The sequence below is a fragment of the Siniperca chuatsi genome, linkage group LG11, assembly GCF_020085105.1.
Source record: "Siniperca chuatsi isolate FFG_IHB_CAS linkage group LG11, ASM2008510v1, whole genome shotgun sequence".
In the NCBI taxonomy this organism is placed as follows: Eukaryota; Metazoa; Chordata; class Actinopteri; order Centrarchiformes; family Sinipercidae; genus Siniperca; species Siniperca chuatsi.
The window spans coordinates 23,035,953-23,054,271 of record NC_058052.1 but is presented as its reverse complement, the minus strand read 5'-3'; the positions used below and the strand labels follow the sequence as shown (position 1 = coordinate 23,054,271).

The 18,319-nt window shown below is 40.2% G+C and overlaps 1 protein-coding gene and 1 long non-coding RNA gene across 3 annotated transcripts in view; both read right to left on the bottom strand.

Annotated features, from left to right (window-relative positions):
- The window catches only part of LOC122884142 (calcineurin subunit B type 1), a 28,858-nt gene that overhangs the window by 7,410 nt on the left and 3,129 nt on the right, over window positions 1-18,319 (bottom strand). Inside the window, exons 2-3 of one of the 2 annotated variants that reach the window (XM_044213589.1) lie at window positions 9,977-10,016; window positions 132-308 (exon numbers count right to left, since the gene is read on the bottom strand). In XM_044213589.1, the coding sequence (XP_044069524.1) occupies window positions 132-308; window positions 9,977-10,016 (217 nt within the window). Of the gene's footprint in view, window positions 1-131; window positions 309-913; window positions 1,009-9,976; window positions 10,017-18,319 lie in introns of those variants that run through there. The other variant, XM_044213588.1, reaches the window with a different exon arrangement.
- On the bottom strand, window positions 3,468-9,963 carry LOC122884145. Its single transcript, XR_006379819.1, has 2 exons — window positions 8,654-9,963; window positions 3,468-7,768 (listed from the first exon to the last, which is right to left on the bottom strand). It is a non-coding gene; the product is annotated as an uncharacterized LOC122884145 (long non-coding RNA).

The window sequence follows — 18,319 nt, the reverse complement described above, 5'->3', positions numbered from 1 at the left end:
TAAAAATGAAGGCCTAAAAAGATGACAGCTAATCAAACCAAAGCAATCTTTTAGTTATTATTTTAGTCAGATAAAAGACAAGTGAACTTTTTCTGAATGAACTGGGTGCTCTGCTAAAGTTTACTGCATACCTTTAAAGTCCACCTCTCCGTTCCCATCCGTGTCGAATATGTCGATAACCCTCTGCACCAGCGGGTTCTGTTGCAGCTCCGGCAGCGACATGAACTCCTCCACGCTGAGAGAGCCAGAGTTATCTAGGTCGAGTTTCTTAAACCTCTTCCCTAGCCTCTTAATCTCATCAGCATCGACTGGACAAAGACAAAAAGAATAAGAGAGAGGGAGAAGATCCGGATGAGACATTTACATTTTCTGTGTAGACATTTATGAATGGTGCTCTGACAGCCCCCTGAACGCAGTCATATAGGGAAGAAATACTAGGACAAGAAGAAGAAAAAAAAAAAGTTGGGGAAAATGGCATGGTGTTCACCTGCAGCAACAGTCTCCCAAGATGGATAAAGAGTCACATACACTAAGCCAGTGGATGTTTATGCAGAATATAAATATCCTTACTAACACCTGCATGAACAGTAGTCATATATTTTAGTAGCCACCACTTGCAACTAGGTCAAGGACACCACTTCCGGCCTGCACAGGACTGAGCTAACCGCTCCAAGCTGTAGAACCACAGTAACCACAGTACATTTTGTTCTGCTCTTCTCCAGAGAGACCTGAAATTGGTGCAACTATTGAAAAGCTCCAATTCATTACATGCTTTACATGAAGCCCACCCTGGTACTGCTCTGACAATACTGCTGTGAACCTCAAATAGGAAAAAAACGGAAAGGTAGAGGAAAAGAGGAATCAGCAGAAAGACAGAGAGACAAACACACAGATAATACATTTGCAAACTTACAGCCTTTGTTGTCTACTGGTGCTTTTTTATCAGAAGGGGTCTGGATCTTTCGTTCCCCTGCCATCAGGAACAGCCCTAACTCCCTGGCCGGTATACTGAACAATGGCAAGGAGTAATCCAGAAGCAATAACAAAGTCAGTTGTTAATTACTATATAAGTCACATGATCCCATTGGCCAACCACAAACTACTACTTCTAATCTGAAATCCTAAATGACATGGGCTATCTATTAATCTTACCACATAGCTAACAGAGGGAAGGAGTGAAGGGAGGGGGGACAATGGAGAGGTGTGACAGATTTATGAGACTAAGAGTTCAGTTCATTCCAGTTTTGATCAGGTTTGCTGACCTTCATGAGGACAGCCGGTTTAGGTAAACCACAGAAAAAGATAAGACTGAAAGGTTGACTCATGATGTAAACTATAACGGCACAGCAACCAAGAGTGGAAAAAGAAGTTAAAGGTTAAGACAGATAGTGAGCTGAAGACATTTTCACTTCAGCATCCTGGTAGTAATTACAGTACAGCAGGACATGTCGGAGTTTTTGCCAGCTCTGATATCTCCTGCCTGTGTCAACAACACAATGTAGCCATAACACAGGCAGCAATAAAATCCATCATGAATTCAGTAACAGGTGGCAAATTAAAGGAAAACCCTAAATAAATCAGTGGAGAAACATAACAAATGTATATACTTCCATACAGGGTACGAGGGTCACTAAGGAGGGTCACTACAACTAAGGAACCTGTAAGTAAAGAGCAGTATCACCTGTACAATCTGCTGAAGTCCACTGTGCAACTAAGCTGCACATTTGTCTCTGTCCCTGCATGCTGTACATTATCAGTGTACACTGTTCAGTCAGCATGTGTCTACACCATCATTCCTTTACATTTATTGCCCTTGGAATATAAAACAGTTATGATGTAATGCTCCTCTACTGGACAGTTTGCAGGTTTTACTGTTATGTCGTTCTTTCAATTGTAAAGCTGACAGGAAGTCACTTGATAACAAAGTGAGTTGTATTTGCTCAAAAGGTGCTATAAAATCATCAAAGGTCATCAAGTGCACAGAAGCAGACAGTAACGACATTATATGCCATATAGGCTTGAACTTCAGGTTTTGAACAAGCAGCAAGAAAACAATGGAGGTGGAGAATATGAGATTATGTCAGTTCACCTGTCCTGAGAAATATACATGTCAAATTTCCCAGGAAAAATGTATTATGTACAATTACATGTCAAATACTCACAACTACATAATAAAGACACTCCCACAAAAATGTGATGTACTTATCATATGGTATAATATAAAGCTCAAACAGTTAGTCGATTAATCGGCCAATTAATCAGCAATCATTTTGATAATCGATTAACTGTTTAAAAGTAATTTTTAAAGCAAAAATGGCAAAAATTCACTTTCCAGCTTATCAAATGTGAATATCTGCAGAATTTCATGACAGTAAATTGAATATATATTTGCGTTGTGGACATCTGAACAAAAACAAAAACATTTGAAGATGTCACCTTTGGTGAAATTGTGATGGCATTTTTCACTGTTTTCTGACATTTAAAAAACAAACATGATTAACTGATTCATTGTGAAAATAATCGGCAGATTAATCAATAATGAAAATTATTATTAGTTGCAGCCCTGGTATAATAAATATTTTATAATAAGAGTACATCAGAATAACATGACTTACTGAAAATGAAAAACCAAGACGTTAAAAGGGACTATGACAAATAGAGATCTGCAGCACACTGATGGTTTGAGTAAGCACTTGAATTCATTCATATCTTGCTATTCCTTGATGGACAATGCTCTTATTCATCTTCAGCATTAACATCAGCCAGTGGTAAATTGTGTCTGTGTGCTGTGCAAGCTAGTAATTTGAATTTGTGATGCAAAAGCCACTGCGGCCTGCTGATTAATAAGTAGTTTTTTGCCCTGTGCATCAGTAGGAAACACAGCCCTTCAGTATACAACGGATGTTTGTTATACTCTCGTTCCCATATTTTTTGCACACATAAGGTAGATTAGGTAGCTGGTTTACTGCTTTGTTTTTGTGTTCCTAACAACTCCTGATATATGATGAATCTGCACACACGCGCACAAAATCTGATATATGCCACAGGGTTTCTGTGTCTACTAGGTGCGAGTTATCGGAGTAGAGCACATGGCTGTCCTCTGACACAAAACACTTCCTTATCAGCAGCCTCCTGTTTCCTGTTCCCAGCACATGACACCGGCTTGGCTCATAGCGGCTTAGGCTGTGCGAGTGGCATCAGTGTTACAGATAATCACCATACAGGGTGTAGAGCTCCCTTTTAAATCAAAGCCATATTTATTAAATCAAGGTAGTCTGTGGCACAGCTAGATGTGTCTTTTTTTGTGTGTGTGGTTATAAATATAATGTGTCAGCTTTTTCCTGACACACTTCCTGTAGATATTACACACCCCCCACATTCTACAAGTGGGTGCAAGACCAATGGCACAGAACAACTGGGAGAGCAGTGCTCCCTTTTAGTTCAACATGGTTAAGATTCCTGTTTAGATTAGATTCCCTGTGTAGTTCAACAGACAGAAAAAGCACTAACACTAACACTACCAGGGTTATGGGTTTCATTCCCCTTCTGGCCAACCATGCCAAATATGTAGAGCTGTAAATCAATTAAGTCATTTTTTAAATAGAAAAATGCCAACATTTACCATGTACCAGCTTCTTAAACGTAAATATTTGCTGGTTTTTGTAGTCATCTATGATAGCAAACTTAATACCTTGGGTTTTGGACTATTGATCAAACAAAACAAAAACAAAAAAAGACATTTGGAGACATCCCCTTGGGCTATGGGAAATTGTGATGGATATTTTTATTATATTTTTTTTTTACATTTTACAGCCTAAACAATCAATTGCCAGATTAATTAATAATGAAAATAATTGTTAGTTGCAGAGACAAAAATATGTATACACTCATAAAAAGTAAGGCCCTTAAATTACAACTCCCCTCCAAACAGCAGATAAAGATAAAGATAAAGGTAATCTTTCAAACCAGCTCCCTGTCACAGTTTTAACCTTTTGTTGCTACACAGTCAGGTCAGTGGGATAAGCCGGAGTACAGATGAAAAATCGCTCTGACACTTTCAGCACATAACAAACTTTGGTGCAGTCGCTGAGGGGGAACATCTGAACACTGTGCCCAGATCCCTTCTTGCTGTCTGGAGCTGCCAAGTTAGTAGGTACATGTATTATTCATGCTAGCAAGGACAACAGCTTTCTCACAGTCCCCTTTCCGTTCTCGAACCAACAAGTCCCACGTCTGCCAGCATCACAGACAGACGTGGCTCCCAGCTGAGCCAAATAAAACTCATGATTTAGACTTTTACTACAGCAGTTAGTTTAACTGACTTATCCAACATATGGTTCTTTCTGAAAACTGTTATTGTCAAGAGGCAGAGATTCCCGAATCGTATCATAGCTGGAGGCTTATGGCTCCATAGAAAACACCCAATAAACTAACGAGGTTCTCTGATTTAATTATCTTGTGCTCTTATGCAAACTCTTTTTTTGAGTGCAGTAAAATAAGCTTAATTTGCTAGATCACCAGCTATACAATCTGTCCAACAAATAAGCTACTAGTGAACCTTGGTTTGCATACAAGAAGAAGAGAATCAAATAAAAAACTGGAACACTGTATTGAGAGGACAGCTGTGTTCCTAAAATGACCATGCTTGATGAAAAAGTGCTGGGCGCAAATATGAGAGTCAGGGAGGAAAGGATACGAGGTTCTCTTATTGCATACACAATTACAGACAGGAGGGAAAATTACTGTTGCAGAAAAAGTGATTGAGATCAGATGAAATATTTAATATTATATACAAAACATTTTTTTACACTTTATAGGAAGAGAAAAGGATGGGGTTTGATAATAATACAGAACTATGTGCTTTTCATTACTTTTATTAGGTATAAAATGATAACATAGGGGAATAATACACCCAGGGATGCATATTTCATTTAATGGAACATTCAAAGGAAAACTATCCAAAAATGTTCCTATGTGAAAGAAATGGTTTTCTGAGACGGCTGCACAGTCATAGAGGCTCCTCACACTGCTATGCTAATGAGCGGCTCTGAGGGAGACCCAATGTAACTGTGAGATGATTATGATAATCTCGTATACTCCACCACGGAGCACAACTCACACACGCGCGCAAGTGCACGCACACTTTCATAAGCGCAATATGCACCCTCAACTGTGTTACTAGGCAACTGGAACCCGTTAGCCCCCCAAAGTAGCCCACACACAAATACACACACACACACACACACAGACACGAAAGGAGAAGGAACATTTAAACAATTGTTCATAAGGTGTACGCATGAAAACACATGCATATGTAGATGTCATCAGCCTTTGAGTGCACACAGGAGGCTCATACTATGTCTGTCTCACACACATAAGCATCACTTAACATAAGAAAATACTGCAGCCGTTGGCCAAATGGTCCTTCTTCTGGTTTATGGTCCATAGCTTGTCTTGCACGTCCTTCTGTACGGTTTGTGCTGTTCTTACGGTCTTTATAGTGTCTGTGTGTCAAATACTGAACTTAAGTTCTTAGGCTGCATATTACAAGCCACCTAGAAATGCAAGTTTAATATGTTTTTACAACAGTGTCATCAGGACTGGTTGAACTAAAGTAAGAATGGCTACATTTTAGATCAAGTATCAGCAAGTTCAATACCAATATCAATACCACTGTTTTTGTAATTTGGTGCAAGATGTCAACAACCTCATTTTTGGGCAGCATCTCTGACCACACACTAAATGTTTTGCTTAACCCTGCAACATTACTGATACAGTTAACAGTCAGCTAGCTCAAGCTAACCATTAAACAGCAGCACAGCTGTGTGAACAGAAAATCTGCTAAGTGCAACTGGCTTTTCCTCCCCATTTTTGTTTAATTATAAAACACAATGTTCCCAAAATGTCATTAATGAATTTGTCCTCTTAAGCATGCTCAGCCCTCAAACGGTTCACCCTGCACATTATGGAGACATGTGACTGCATTAACACAGCGAACCTCAACTGAGACAAGCGCGGGGGGGGGGCTGATATACAGAGCAAAATTCAGTTGGCATGTTACTAATAATTACAGCCTAGACCCTACTGTATATAGCTCCCCAAACACACAAGATAAGGTGTGAGGGTGGGTAAACATGAGAAGGTTACATGCACAGCTCAGTAATTACACGAGTTTGACACATGACACTGTGCCAGTTAGCTTCATGGCGTACTGAGCCAATGAGGGTGGAGTGTTGCCTTGGAAACATATCAGTTGACAACAGTGTGCTATAGACAGATACAAGATGATAAAAAAGCCATAGTTTGCTACAGTAGCAGGAGAGTTGTGAGTATCGCTGTCTGGAGCTGGTTTGCTGGCTCTGAGAAACCATCTCGTCCTCTCTGGCTGTAAGCTTCGCAGCAGCAACTGTCGGGACAGTTTGCTAACCCACAACCTAGCTAAGCTAATCCAAAACCTAGCTAACATTAGTTACATTACTCGCTGTGTGGCTGTTCGCTCTATATCATGATAATTGTCATGGTATTGAATTTCCCCAGAATCGCATTTCCCAGCTTTAACAGAAGGACTGCATTACAAACTGGGGGCAGGGAGTTTGAAAGACATGGGCGCGTAACAGTCATGGAGGGTCTAACGAAGAGACGCCATTGAGTTGCATTATGGGAAGTGTAGGATCTAAAAACACACAACCATTCTTGGTTAAAATCAGTCTCTCATTAAGTTTCCCAACGTTATTTCTCTAAATCAGCTGGTATCTTAAAAATGGCATCATATTTTATATTTATTCTCTTACATTTCATGATAGCTAAGTAAATATATCTAATCAGCACTTCTGTTCATGGTTTTGTAACTTTAACACAATCTGGAAATCAGGTAATTTCTGGGACTAATAAAAGAGACGCACACACACACACACACACCCACCCCTCTTCTCTCTGTCTGTCTTATGTCACGTAGGCCACTGTTAAGAGGATGCCATACACCAGAGTGTGTGTGTACTACAGAGGAGAGCTCCAGCACTCGGTGCATTAGTCTGATTGCTCTGGCTGCTCTGATAATGTACAGCTTGCCTGCATGGACCAAACTGAGGACGAAGCAGGGCAGCGCACTGATGGTGTATATTTATAGACATGCCGTCATCAGAAAACCCCCAACTCACCCCACCAACAGAGGCTCTGGCTCCCGCCCTCAGGGAAACCCCTAGCAACAAGGAACTCCAGTGAGTCGCCCGCCGTTTATTTTGGGCAGAGGCAGACAGGCCTGCAATGGTTCGCTGCTGCGTTTCTCTGTGAGAGCATGATGCATTGAGGGGGTTGTGTATGTGTGTACATGCGTGTGGGGTGAAGAGAATGGGCGCGTGCATGCACTTTAGCAAAGTGTGTGTGTGGTTTGTGTGTCTAATTATGCACGCTCCCACAAGTATGCCATTAAATTTTGCTTGATCTAAGCTTGGCTAAGCCAGCAGGGGTTAGACACTGCATTGATAAGAGGATAGCATAGAATAATGACCTTACTTCACAATACATCTTATAAAGGCGATTCTTAGAGACAAACTCCTCCCGTTGATCTTATGAACATCAGCAAACAGAGTTAAGAATTGTCTGATGGCAGACACGGGTGAGTGGGTGTTAGACTTTGTTGGTTTACGTCTCAGTGAGGGCGATAAGGTTGAAGTGCAGCACAGTGAATTTATCTGGCCAGCAGGCCAGGGCTAATTTCTTCACAACCAATGCCTGCCTGTCCAAGTGCTTGATGAGCTGAACAGCTGCTCTGTCGGTGGAGGGAGACAGAGGGAGAAAGCCAAAGAGAGAGAAATAAAATCAAAGAAAGAGAAACTAGGAGACAGAGGAGGACAAAAAGACAATGTTTGATAGTAGCAATTACAGTATGAACATTTTCCCAAATTGAAAAAATCTGTAATCTAGAAGGAAAAAAGTAATCTTACAGTTAAGTATCTAAATGCTCATATTTGGTATGCACCAATTGTGAAAACTTTACTGTTTTAAAGACATTCAGCTCTTCATTACACTATCTTTGAATGAGCATGAAGTCAATCATACAAATTTATGAAACAATCTTAAATATAACCTTATTTCACATGAAAAACATTTCATGTGATACCTTATTTTGAAAAATAACTGCTTCAAAAGCTTTTTTAGCCTGCTATACAACAAATGCAAAAAAACAACACAAAATTTAGCCAGCACAAAATTGATGCGACTAAATATCAGCCGCTGCCATCTGTGTATGTCTTCCTGTTTGCCGATAGACTGATAGCAGTCAACAAGGAAAATATCGACCAATATATCGGTGCATCCCTAGCTAATATGCATGCATTCAATGTTTGCACGTTACACCTTTAGTTTAGTAATTTCTCATAAGTTTTCTATTGGTTTAGTGTCGGATTAGTTTGATATTGTTGAAAAATGTCTGTCTTTATCTCTTTAAATGAAGTTATTTGATGTTTTTGCATTTCTGATGAGTACTTGTATTTCAAGCCTATATAGCATCTTTAAATAGAAAAAGAAAGAAGGATATGGAGGACAGTCAAAGAGAAAAGAGAAAGAAAAACAAACAGACAATGGTGAATAAGGAGAGGCAGCTAGACAGAGAGAAACAGACTGGCAGAGAAATGGAGAGACGCTGTAAATATACCAGACTGAATGTAGAGGTCCTTGATGGGTTCAGTTCAGGGTCACGCATCATCCAAATCCACCTCCCCTCACCATGGTGGCATAATCCTGGGGGAGGAATGCCTGGAAGGCCTGGCAGGCCAAGGTTCTGTCCCCCATGATGTTACAGTAGTACAATCTAAGTATGGACAAGCCACAGTGTGTCCCCAGCTCTGCCCACTCAACAAGCAGTGCCATTTTGAATAGGTTTGTGTTTGTATGTGTGTCTTGGTTGGGTTACTTTGCAACACAAGGACACGGGTGATCTTAAAATGACACATTGTACTTAAAAGAGTTTAAGCAAGTCCTCTGTTGTTGCACAGTCACTAAGCTACAATGCATATCAATTATTATATTGTAAGTGTATGTTTAGTTGATCAAGATTATAGCTCATAATTAGCCTTAACGTTTTGGAGAATAAAGATATTTTACTGCACGTCTGCCTCTTACACCACCTTAACTGCAGCACCAAAAATCTCAACAACTAACTTCGAAGCCCTGATGTCAAAACAATTATTCATCTGTGACTCTTCTGAGACATGATGAGGTCAATACAAACAGCGACATAGTCCCTGAAGTACACCTACACTACAGAGGGACATGTCGCTGTCTCAGTGCTCGTTAAACACAAGCAGCAGCGGACCCATTTTCTTAACAACCACACGGTCTAAATCAAGCCATTTGCACCAAAGCGAGCGGTGAGAAATCTGCATCTCTGAGGACTTTTCAACAACACGAGGCTGAGATGTTGTGCTATTGTATCATCAGGTAGGGAAGGTGAAGGAGGCGAACAAAGAAAAAATGTGAGTCATATCCTCAGCTCTCCTCCTCCTGAAAGCTCAGGAGCTCAAAGATGTCCACTAGGCAGACATCTTGTAAACATCACCAAGAACATAAGAGTTTGATTCCAAGATGACATCGTCACGATTTCAGAAACACATCACTTATACATAAAAAATAAAACATAATAACATAAAATGAGTGTAAGCAAATACAATTAAACCAAACATGGCACTTTCTAAGGATAACAGATAGTGTAATAATACGGATTTACGGATAAAAGCTTTATGTGTATGTAATTGTATGTCTGGATAGCCATATCGTATATTGTGATATAGCAGTACATTATCTATTATCTATTTCTCACAGCAAATGGCAAATGCCATGTATTTAATAAGTGTGTCAATTTTCTGGGGGAAACCCTGCAAATGATGAACTATAATCAGATAAAAATTTAGAGGGTCTTATTCTTTGAACCAAATTGAGCACTGTATAACTGGAGCAAGCAAAGATTTAAAATACTTACAATGCGAGCACATCTCCAGGGGGTAACTGGCTTCATTTCCCTGAAGAAAGAGAGAAACAGAGGTGTTAGCTAATGTTGTAACTGGAGACATCATAATAGTACTGGAACAACCTCAAATTATGTGCAATATATTTGGAGTTTCAGTAGAGACCCATTACATCTGTTAAGTTTATTTAAGATAAACTGGCAGTGGTTACAAACCCTCTCGGAAACAAAATGTTGACCAACAACTACAGATGGGTATTGCTGAAAATGTGCGTTCTAAGATTGCTAATAGGATATCAATCCTGACACTATCTGAAATAGTGTCCTTTTTGCATTTGAGTGCATGTCATTATACTTTTTCACGTTGAATTTTCTGCATTGCCAAATAAAATCAGGCAATAATGTGTTGGTATTGTCAGTATGAATAACCCACAAACACGACTAACGTTCTCGTGAAAGTGCATTTTATTCCACGATGTGAATTATATTCTATGCAATTCACATACAAACTATTTTACTAGTTAAAATTGGGAAACACTGGGTTGGTTCTTATAGTAAGAATATAGCATTATAAAGCTCTTGATACTAATCAAAAATTGCTAAAGTGCAAACTTGCAATATTTCAACTATTTTCTACACGATTACATTGTTTCCTTGTTTGTCAAAAGAACAATGGCACCTACTAGGAAGGGCACCAGACAACAGGGCCTGGTGATCTGTGGTGAGCACTGGATTTATTTTCATACCACAGGTTTTCTCAATAACAGGGATAATGCAGACAATACAGAGAGCATTCAGCCATGTTCTGTACTTGAACATTTAGAGATACCATGGGCTGTTGACATTATACCTCCTGATACAAAGAAGCACAGGTAACTTTGTTTTTTTATTACCAGGTAGTTGCATCCTGCCAATCGACGGAATGGCAGGATTGCAAATTTAATGGCTTAGACTCTAGACCCTAGAGTTATACTGTTCAATACAAGTGAGTGATTGTAACTTCTGCCCATATGTTTATTACTATGTGTAAAAACAAAAACAACACTCCTCAAAGTCTATTCGGGAGCTGCGAGCGGAAACTCTCAGGGGAGCGCTGCAACATGGACCGTCTCTCTTGTAACACAGGCACTTACAGGCGCAGCCGTGGGTACTAGCTGCCATTAGCTAGTTACCTAACTTAGCGGCCATATTAGCTGACTCTATCCGGACTGTAAGCTCAGAGTACCGGGCACCGCTAGCACAGGAGCTTTGGACCGCCGGGAGGAGGAGGTTTTCAGGCCCGGGGCGGGGGGAACACGGGCAGACCAGGACCGAACACAGCCTCCGAGACGGACGGAGGCCAGTTTGACGACAGGGAATACAGCACAGAGGTGATTCATAGCGGCTCCGACCGGGACTCTGACTCCGGGGACGATGTAGACACAGTGTGGTCAGGCGGGACAGGAGACGCGTGAAACAGGAGAGGAGCGAGTTTGTAGCGAGTTAATTTGTAAATAATGTTACACATCATCCATCGTATTGATAAGTCAGCGAGTATTTGTTTTTGTGAAGTTGTAAGCTATTTATTCCTGTGTTTTGAACGCCGAGACTTGTGTGATGTTATTGTGTTGAAATAAATGAATAAAATATTCAGGTTTCCTTGCAGGTTGTTCCGACACATTCAAAATCATTACCGCTTTTGCGGCTCGCGTCGTACACTTTCAAGGCTCATAATTACGGCTTTGTATTTCTCTGTAATGTAGCAGTGTTTCTGTTGCGCCAAAAATATATATTTAAATTAATATCATAAACGTGCAACGACTAGTCTACTAATGGCTTCAACTAACGACAAGTGACTAGGAAAATCTTTAGTCGGGGGCTTCAACACAAATGTAAATATACAAATTCATATACACATGCACAATCACCCAGGTAATTTTGCAGTCCTAACGCAAATACAGACAAAGTTACAGGTGCAGATGCATCAGTCTGTAAGATTGATGCACTCAAACCCTTTGAGGCTGTTTCCTATTTCCATGTGCAGCCTCTTTAAAATCATGCAATACATGGCATCAAATCTGCCCGCATAACGCAAAGGCTCTTTAAATGAACCATACTATTCAGAGACACTGCGTGGTGGTGTGTGTGTGTGTGTGTGTGTGTGTGTGTGTGTGTGTGTGTCGAATTGGCTCATGTTCAGCAGTCATATCTGCATCCCATCCAACACTGCAGTGTCCACTGAGCGTGAATCTGACTGCTGGCAGAGTGAGGCTGAACGCTCACATGGGAGCCAGTGAGGAGTCCCTGTTGCAGAGAGGTGGGGGTGAGGGGATGGGGATCCTACAGCTGAGAGAGAGAGAGAGAGAGAGAGAGAGAGATGCCCCGGGCCAGCAAAAAATAGACCGCAACTGTCCAGCAGCTCCATCAAGGACCAAACTGAGACTGTGATTGGCAAACTGGACATGCAAACTGGCAGCTCTGTTTAACCATCCAGTAGCCAAGTCCGGAGATGGACTACATACAGTGTCCAGGATACCAGCTACTGACTGCAGCAGATGTCAAGGAAGTTGGATTTAAAGCCCCTTTATGTGAAAATCCTTTCAAATTAGTGGAAGCAATGCTACACAAATCGTACACACACAGGCTTTAAAAAAAACACAGAAGTAAGGAATTTCAATCAGAGGTCCACGGCCACAAAAGTCTGAACTAAGGGCGCATTCAGCTCAGAAATACTTGAGGCTATTCAATCCCACTTTAGAAGTCAAAAACCATGGCATTTGAACTTGCATTGCACAAAATAACTGCATTGAGAATGTTCTCACAATGTAACCTACACAAACTACAGCAAACCCTAAAATGGATTTTGACATTTCCACAAGCGGAATTGAGGTTATGCTGCAGCCTGAAATTATTCTTATATTACAATCTATCTTTACCAATTTGTATATAGTACAAAAACCACATGAGGTTAATTATGTAAGTTTGTTGACTTTCGACTGGCTTGCTTGTTTCCCATTGTGAATGCAACAAAAACAACTTTCCCGCTGTGGTTAAAACGAAAGAAAACTGCAAAAGTCATCATACCCAAAAAATATTAGTAACACATTGTGACAGATAAGAAGTGCTACTCTTGTGTTTTGCTTGCAGTGACATACAGATACACTATACACACTGAACTGGCTAGAAAAAAGTTGCCAGTTATGTAATCTACTGGCTAATCGCTGTGCTGCCGTACAACAGCAGACTTACTTCAAAGAAGTCGTGGTATTTTAAGAGCAGTGAGGAGAAAGAGGTGACACAGGATTAGCCAGGAGAGCGACTTAGCATTTGACACCCTGTCAGGAGAGCGGAGTCAGCCGCTAGTGCAGTGATCAGAGGTTGACATATATACATGGTTTTCCTCTATGGAACAACAAGCTGACGGTGGCTGAGCACTGCCAGTTTAAGGGATTGAATTCCAGTGTAGCTCAGGCCATAGCGCATAACTACACCATTACTGGGTGTCCCATTGCCTGTGTGGATCAGAGGGTAATAGTGACAATGTGATACTTTATTGATCCCCGAAGGGAAAAGTCCTTTTGTTTGCTCCCCTACACAGAGCTTGCTCTGCTACAGAGCAGCATTGCAAGAGCTGTAGAGATACAGTGACTTACTGACTCGGTTGGCAAGATCTAGGCTCACTTCACCAGGAATTTGGATTCAAGGCCTTGAACCAGTGTCCTCAAGTTCAAGGACAGAATCTCAATGCGCCCTCACCATGCTACATGAGACTAAGGTTTTTGTTCACACCTTTATTTTGGTTCACTAGGTCAGCACTAAAGAAAAAAAAAAGATTCATTCTTGCCTTTTAGTTGTACACAGGTATCATCAGTGCTACATGGGTTTCACACTTCACTGTGCTTGAATACTTTTATTTATTTTGTCTGATGGTCATGATGAGGTCATGCAGAAATAGTAGGTAATGACATGAGTCCAGACAGCACCTCAGCTTCAGCTGTCATAAAATACATCACACATCTAGAAAGAGAGAAAAGGACACTAGGAGTCCTGTACATGAAATTGTTGCCTTGATAAGCAGACAAATTGATTTCACATAAGTCAAAGCTCACCACATATGAACTGCACCAGAAATCACCTTTAAGTAGTCTTGGTGTGGTTGTTCAAAAAGAGTTAAAAAACTTAGAATGAAAGTGTTTTCCACAGCAAAAAAAACATGTTAAACAGACAAATAATGTACACCAGAGTTAATTTAAACTACACCAAACATAGGTTCACACAGCTAGTTATTGAGGTTTCACAAAAAGCAAAGAATTAGTTAGAAAGCTGTCAGACCAGATGAAACAGATCCAAGTGGCAAAAGATGTCAGTGTCCTCAAAGTATCTATTGTAAGACTAGGAGATGCTACTGCAGAGTGGACATCACCAGGTAGTGTTGAGGGGACTGCAAGTGCATTTTTCTTTAGTTGGCAAGTCAGTGAGTGGTCTGAAGGACAAATCCATTTGTCACTATTGGCAAAACTCAACATAAGCTAATCATGCAATAAGTCAAATAAGACTCAAATAAACCAATCACAATAACAAACTATGAGAGAACGAGAGATGTGAGAAAAGATAAATCAAAATAGAATAAAATAAAAGAGGACGTAGAAGTAAAAGCTGAAAAATATAAATGGATGGACAAACTAAAAAAATCCAAGTCACTGTTCAAACAACTAAGGCAAACAGCCACTTTAAAATGTTTTTTCTGTATTGACCCTTATTGATGAATAGCTTACAAAGGTGGATTAAAAAATATCAAAACAAAATGGTGGGTAAATCAGTGTTGGAAGTACGCACTCTCAACTACATCACTGTCGTCCACTGTCATTTAAGTTCTAGCTGTAGGATCCCTGGCGGTAGAGAGACTTACAGCAAAGCAGATTTGGTGTTGAGGATTACAGGTGTACTAACTAAGGCCTGCTTTAGGTTACTGGTGTGGCTAACATGGGGTCTGGAGTAACTCTTGTCATGTCTTCTGTAACAAACCACTTCATGCAGTTCTTGTTGAGCTGCCCCTTTACGTAGATGCTAATGGAGCATATCAGATGAGATGATTATAGAAATGCAGAAAAAAGGAGGTGAACAAAGTGAAAAGGCATCTTGCATACACAGAGAGGAATAGAGGCAGAAAGAGAGAGAGAAAGAGACCCGTGTTGGCTCATTAATAATACATGCTTCATTCAGAATCAATTAGGCCTTAGCACACAAAACACATTTTGCATAATGAAGAGTCTGGCATTGTTGTTGCTACAGCCAACCCCAAAACCCAGCTAATTATAGACCTGCAGAACCCAGTCATAAGGCTAGGGAGTACAGTATGTGGAGGGCTTTTCTGAAACATCTTTGGCAGAAAATGAGAATGTATTCTGCTCTCACTATAAAATAAGCTAAATCAAAATTAATATTTGGTTAGTAGTAAGTGATCCTTCCACACAGACAAAAAAAACTGTTTAGTATGCCTAAAAGTCACACCCAATCCATTATACTGTATAGTTGGTCATGTTCATTATTGATATGATGGAGGTTCCACCTTAACTCCTTAAACACAACTAAAAACTATAAAACCTGAGATTTCTCATTTAACCATTATCTATCCAGGGCAGGTTTGCTGAGCATGAATGCTCTTTTTCAGCTACGCCCGTCTCCTCTCTCACACAGCTACACACACATATACAGCTGAAGGCTGCCTTATTTGCAGTTTGGGGGTTTAGTGCTTTAGTCGAGGGCAGTGGGATGAGGCAGCGGCATCTGCTACTCATTCACTTTCTTGTCCAAATGTGTTGAACGGACAAGCAACCTTTTAATTAAAAGCCTGCTTACTTTTAGGCCGCTGCACATTTGCACACTTCACTCACTCCTTTTTGAGATAAATATCAGAATGAATTAATGACATGAAATTTCCCATTCCATATCCTAAGACCAAAATAAATTGCATCAAAATCTGATTTATGGCATTCAAGATATTGCACATAATGTAGCATTTAATCACTGTGGTGCCCTCTGAGTGCAACCTAGAAGATGCCGGAATGGAGCGATGAGAGGCATGCATCATTCCCTGATTCCCATCTGTGGTGCCTGATATATTGTGCATAACACCACAATGGATGGAGTGACGGACACACTGGACTGATCCATATTCCCTACCTTGATTTCATCATGAGGACAAACATCAGTATCAGCCTCAAAATTCTGCTTCAGACCTGAGTGCGTATGTGTGTATTTATGGTCTCATCGTGCACGATATCCAAGATCCTGTTCTCACTGTACTAGGCATATTGAAATGTACTATAACATGCAAAATTAATGTTTGTTTCCAATATGTCTCTGTATCAATGCCAACAAGTCAAATTTGTATGTTTATCGTACTTGACTATTAAAAAAAAAACATCTGTGTATTCAATACAACATCTGCTGAACAAACATAGCCGAGGGTGTCAAGAGGCAATGTTGTTGTCTTATGATTGTATACAAGTCAATATCTCTCACAACAGACAAAATGCCTCATTCAGCTGCTCGCTGTATTGATACTTTCGGTAGAGAGCAAGGTGGGCAGATAATGTTAAAAAAGCTGCTGGATGCTGCAGCAGCCTTTCATTTGGCCATTCAGTATCCAAAGTAAGACTGAAATCACAGCAGCAGGAATCTGTGATCAAATGTCATCAAGTGCACATTTATTAGGCTCAATAAATCTCAGAAATTACTACAGGAAACAGGAAAGTACTGAGACAATTACTTGATTAGTTGATCGACAGAGAATCAACCCTTTAAGTCATTTTTAAGGAAAAATACTGAACAGTTTCCAGCTTCTCTAATGTGAGGGTTTGCTGCTTTTCTCTTTTTACTTATTTTTTCTCTGGACTGTTTATCAGATAAAAACTTGCAAATTAATGTTGTCTTCTAGGGCTCTGGGAACTTGTGAGGGGCAAAAATGACGAATGATGATAAACTACAAGGCAATCTAAAAAGCAAATAACTCGTGTGTGTGTGTGTGTGTGTGTGTGTGTGTGTGTGTGCACATGGGGAATCAATTAAAACACATCTGTGTGTCTAGCTTGTCATGTTTAAGCCACACAGTGCAAGTTAGTGACACATTATTTTTGAGGTTAAAAAGTGTGTTCAAGACAATTTATTTGCTGTGCATTTTCTCGCTGCTTTGCTTGCCTGCTTGATTAGGTCAGGGATCACAACACTCCCCTCCTCCACACAAATGTGTCTGCGAGTATCAAGCTTGCCGTATAGCCGGGCTTTATGATAAACATACTCAACCCTCCAGAGTCACAGCAGAGTGCAGAGCTAAGCTGTGCTTTCAGATTGGTCTTTAAATAGAGTTCACCCTTCCATTTTTCAGCCCAACTTTGTACAGCAGGCAAAACCCAGGCCAATAACCAGCTGACACAATATTACTAATAACCTACTACTCTATTACATAGACGAGACGCCATGGAGGATATGTGCAACCATTAAACTGAGCTGCTATAAGTTTACATCTGTCTCTTTGCACAGCCATTCAGTTATTCTCTCGTTCTTCGAAGCATCAATTTGTAATATTGCCTGGGTAGGTGTGTTTGCATGCATGCTTGCTTCTATGTTGATGTGTGTGCATTTCTGTGTGGATATGTGTGTGTCAGGGATCTGCCAGATTTAGGAGTCAAGTGCAAATATGAAAATAATTACCAAAATCTTAGCTGCCTGAAGGAACTCTGGCAGGGCTAATCCTCTCAGCCATTTCTATCCCTGACTTAGGCTTACCTATAAAAGGGTTTTGGAGGCCTCATAACACTATTTAAACTAACAATGCCCAAATCTTCTTAAGTATTAAACTAGTGGTGACAAAGCTATACTGTATTTACCAAATGCAAAGAACATGAGAAAATGATATTCTTATCTTTACTTAACAGCTCAATGCCGGATTGTTCCCCAATTCAGGAATTCATCCTTGTGTCACCGGTGCAGGGACACATTGCCTAATGCAGTGGCATAAGAAGGTCCTGGCAGAGAGAGCACACAGTGATGACAGCACTAAGGGACAGCACCGGTCAAACAATAATCAGTGGATTGTATTTATCATTTAAGGCTGTAACAGTTTTTTAAATGGCAATGTCTTCAAGGTGCTTTTTTAGTCCAAAACCCAAATATTCAATTCACAACAATTCAACTTACAAATAAAAGCAACAAATCCTTACATGTGTTTACAATTGTTACTAGATGACTAACTTTAATGATATTACATACAGTCAGGGTGTCAAATTAGGGACGCACTGATGTTAAAATGTCTTTTTTTCAAATCACTACATGCACCGGTATAAAAACAACACAAAACTATTTTCAACGGTTATTTTT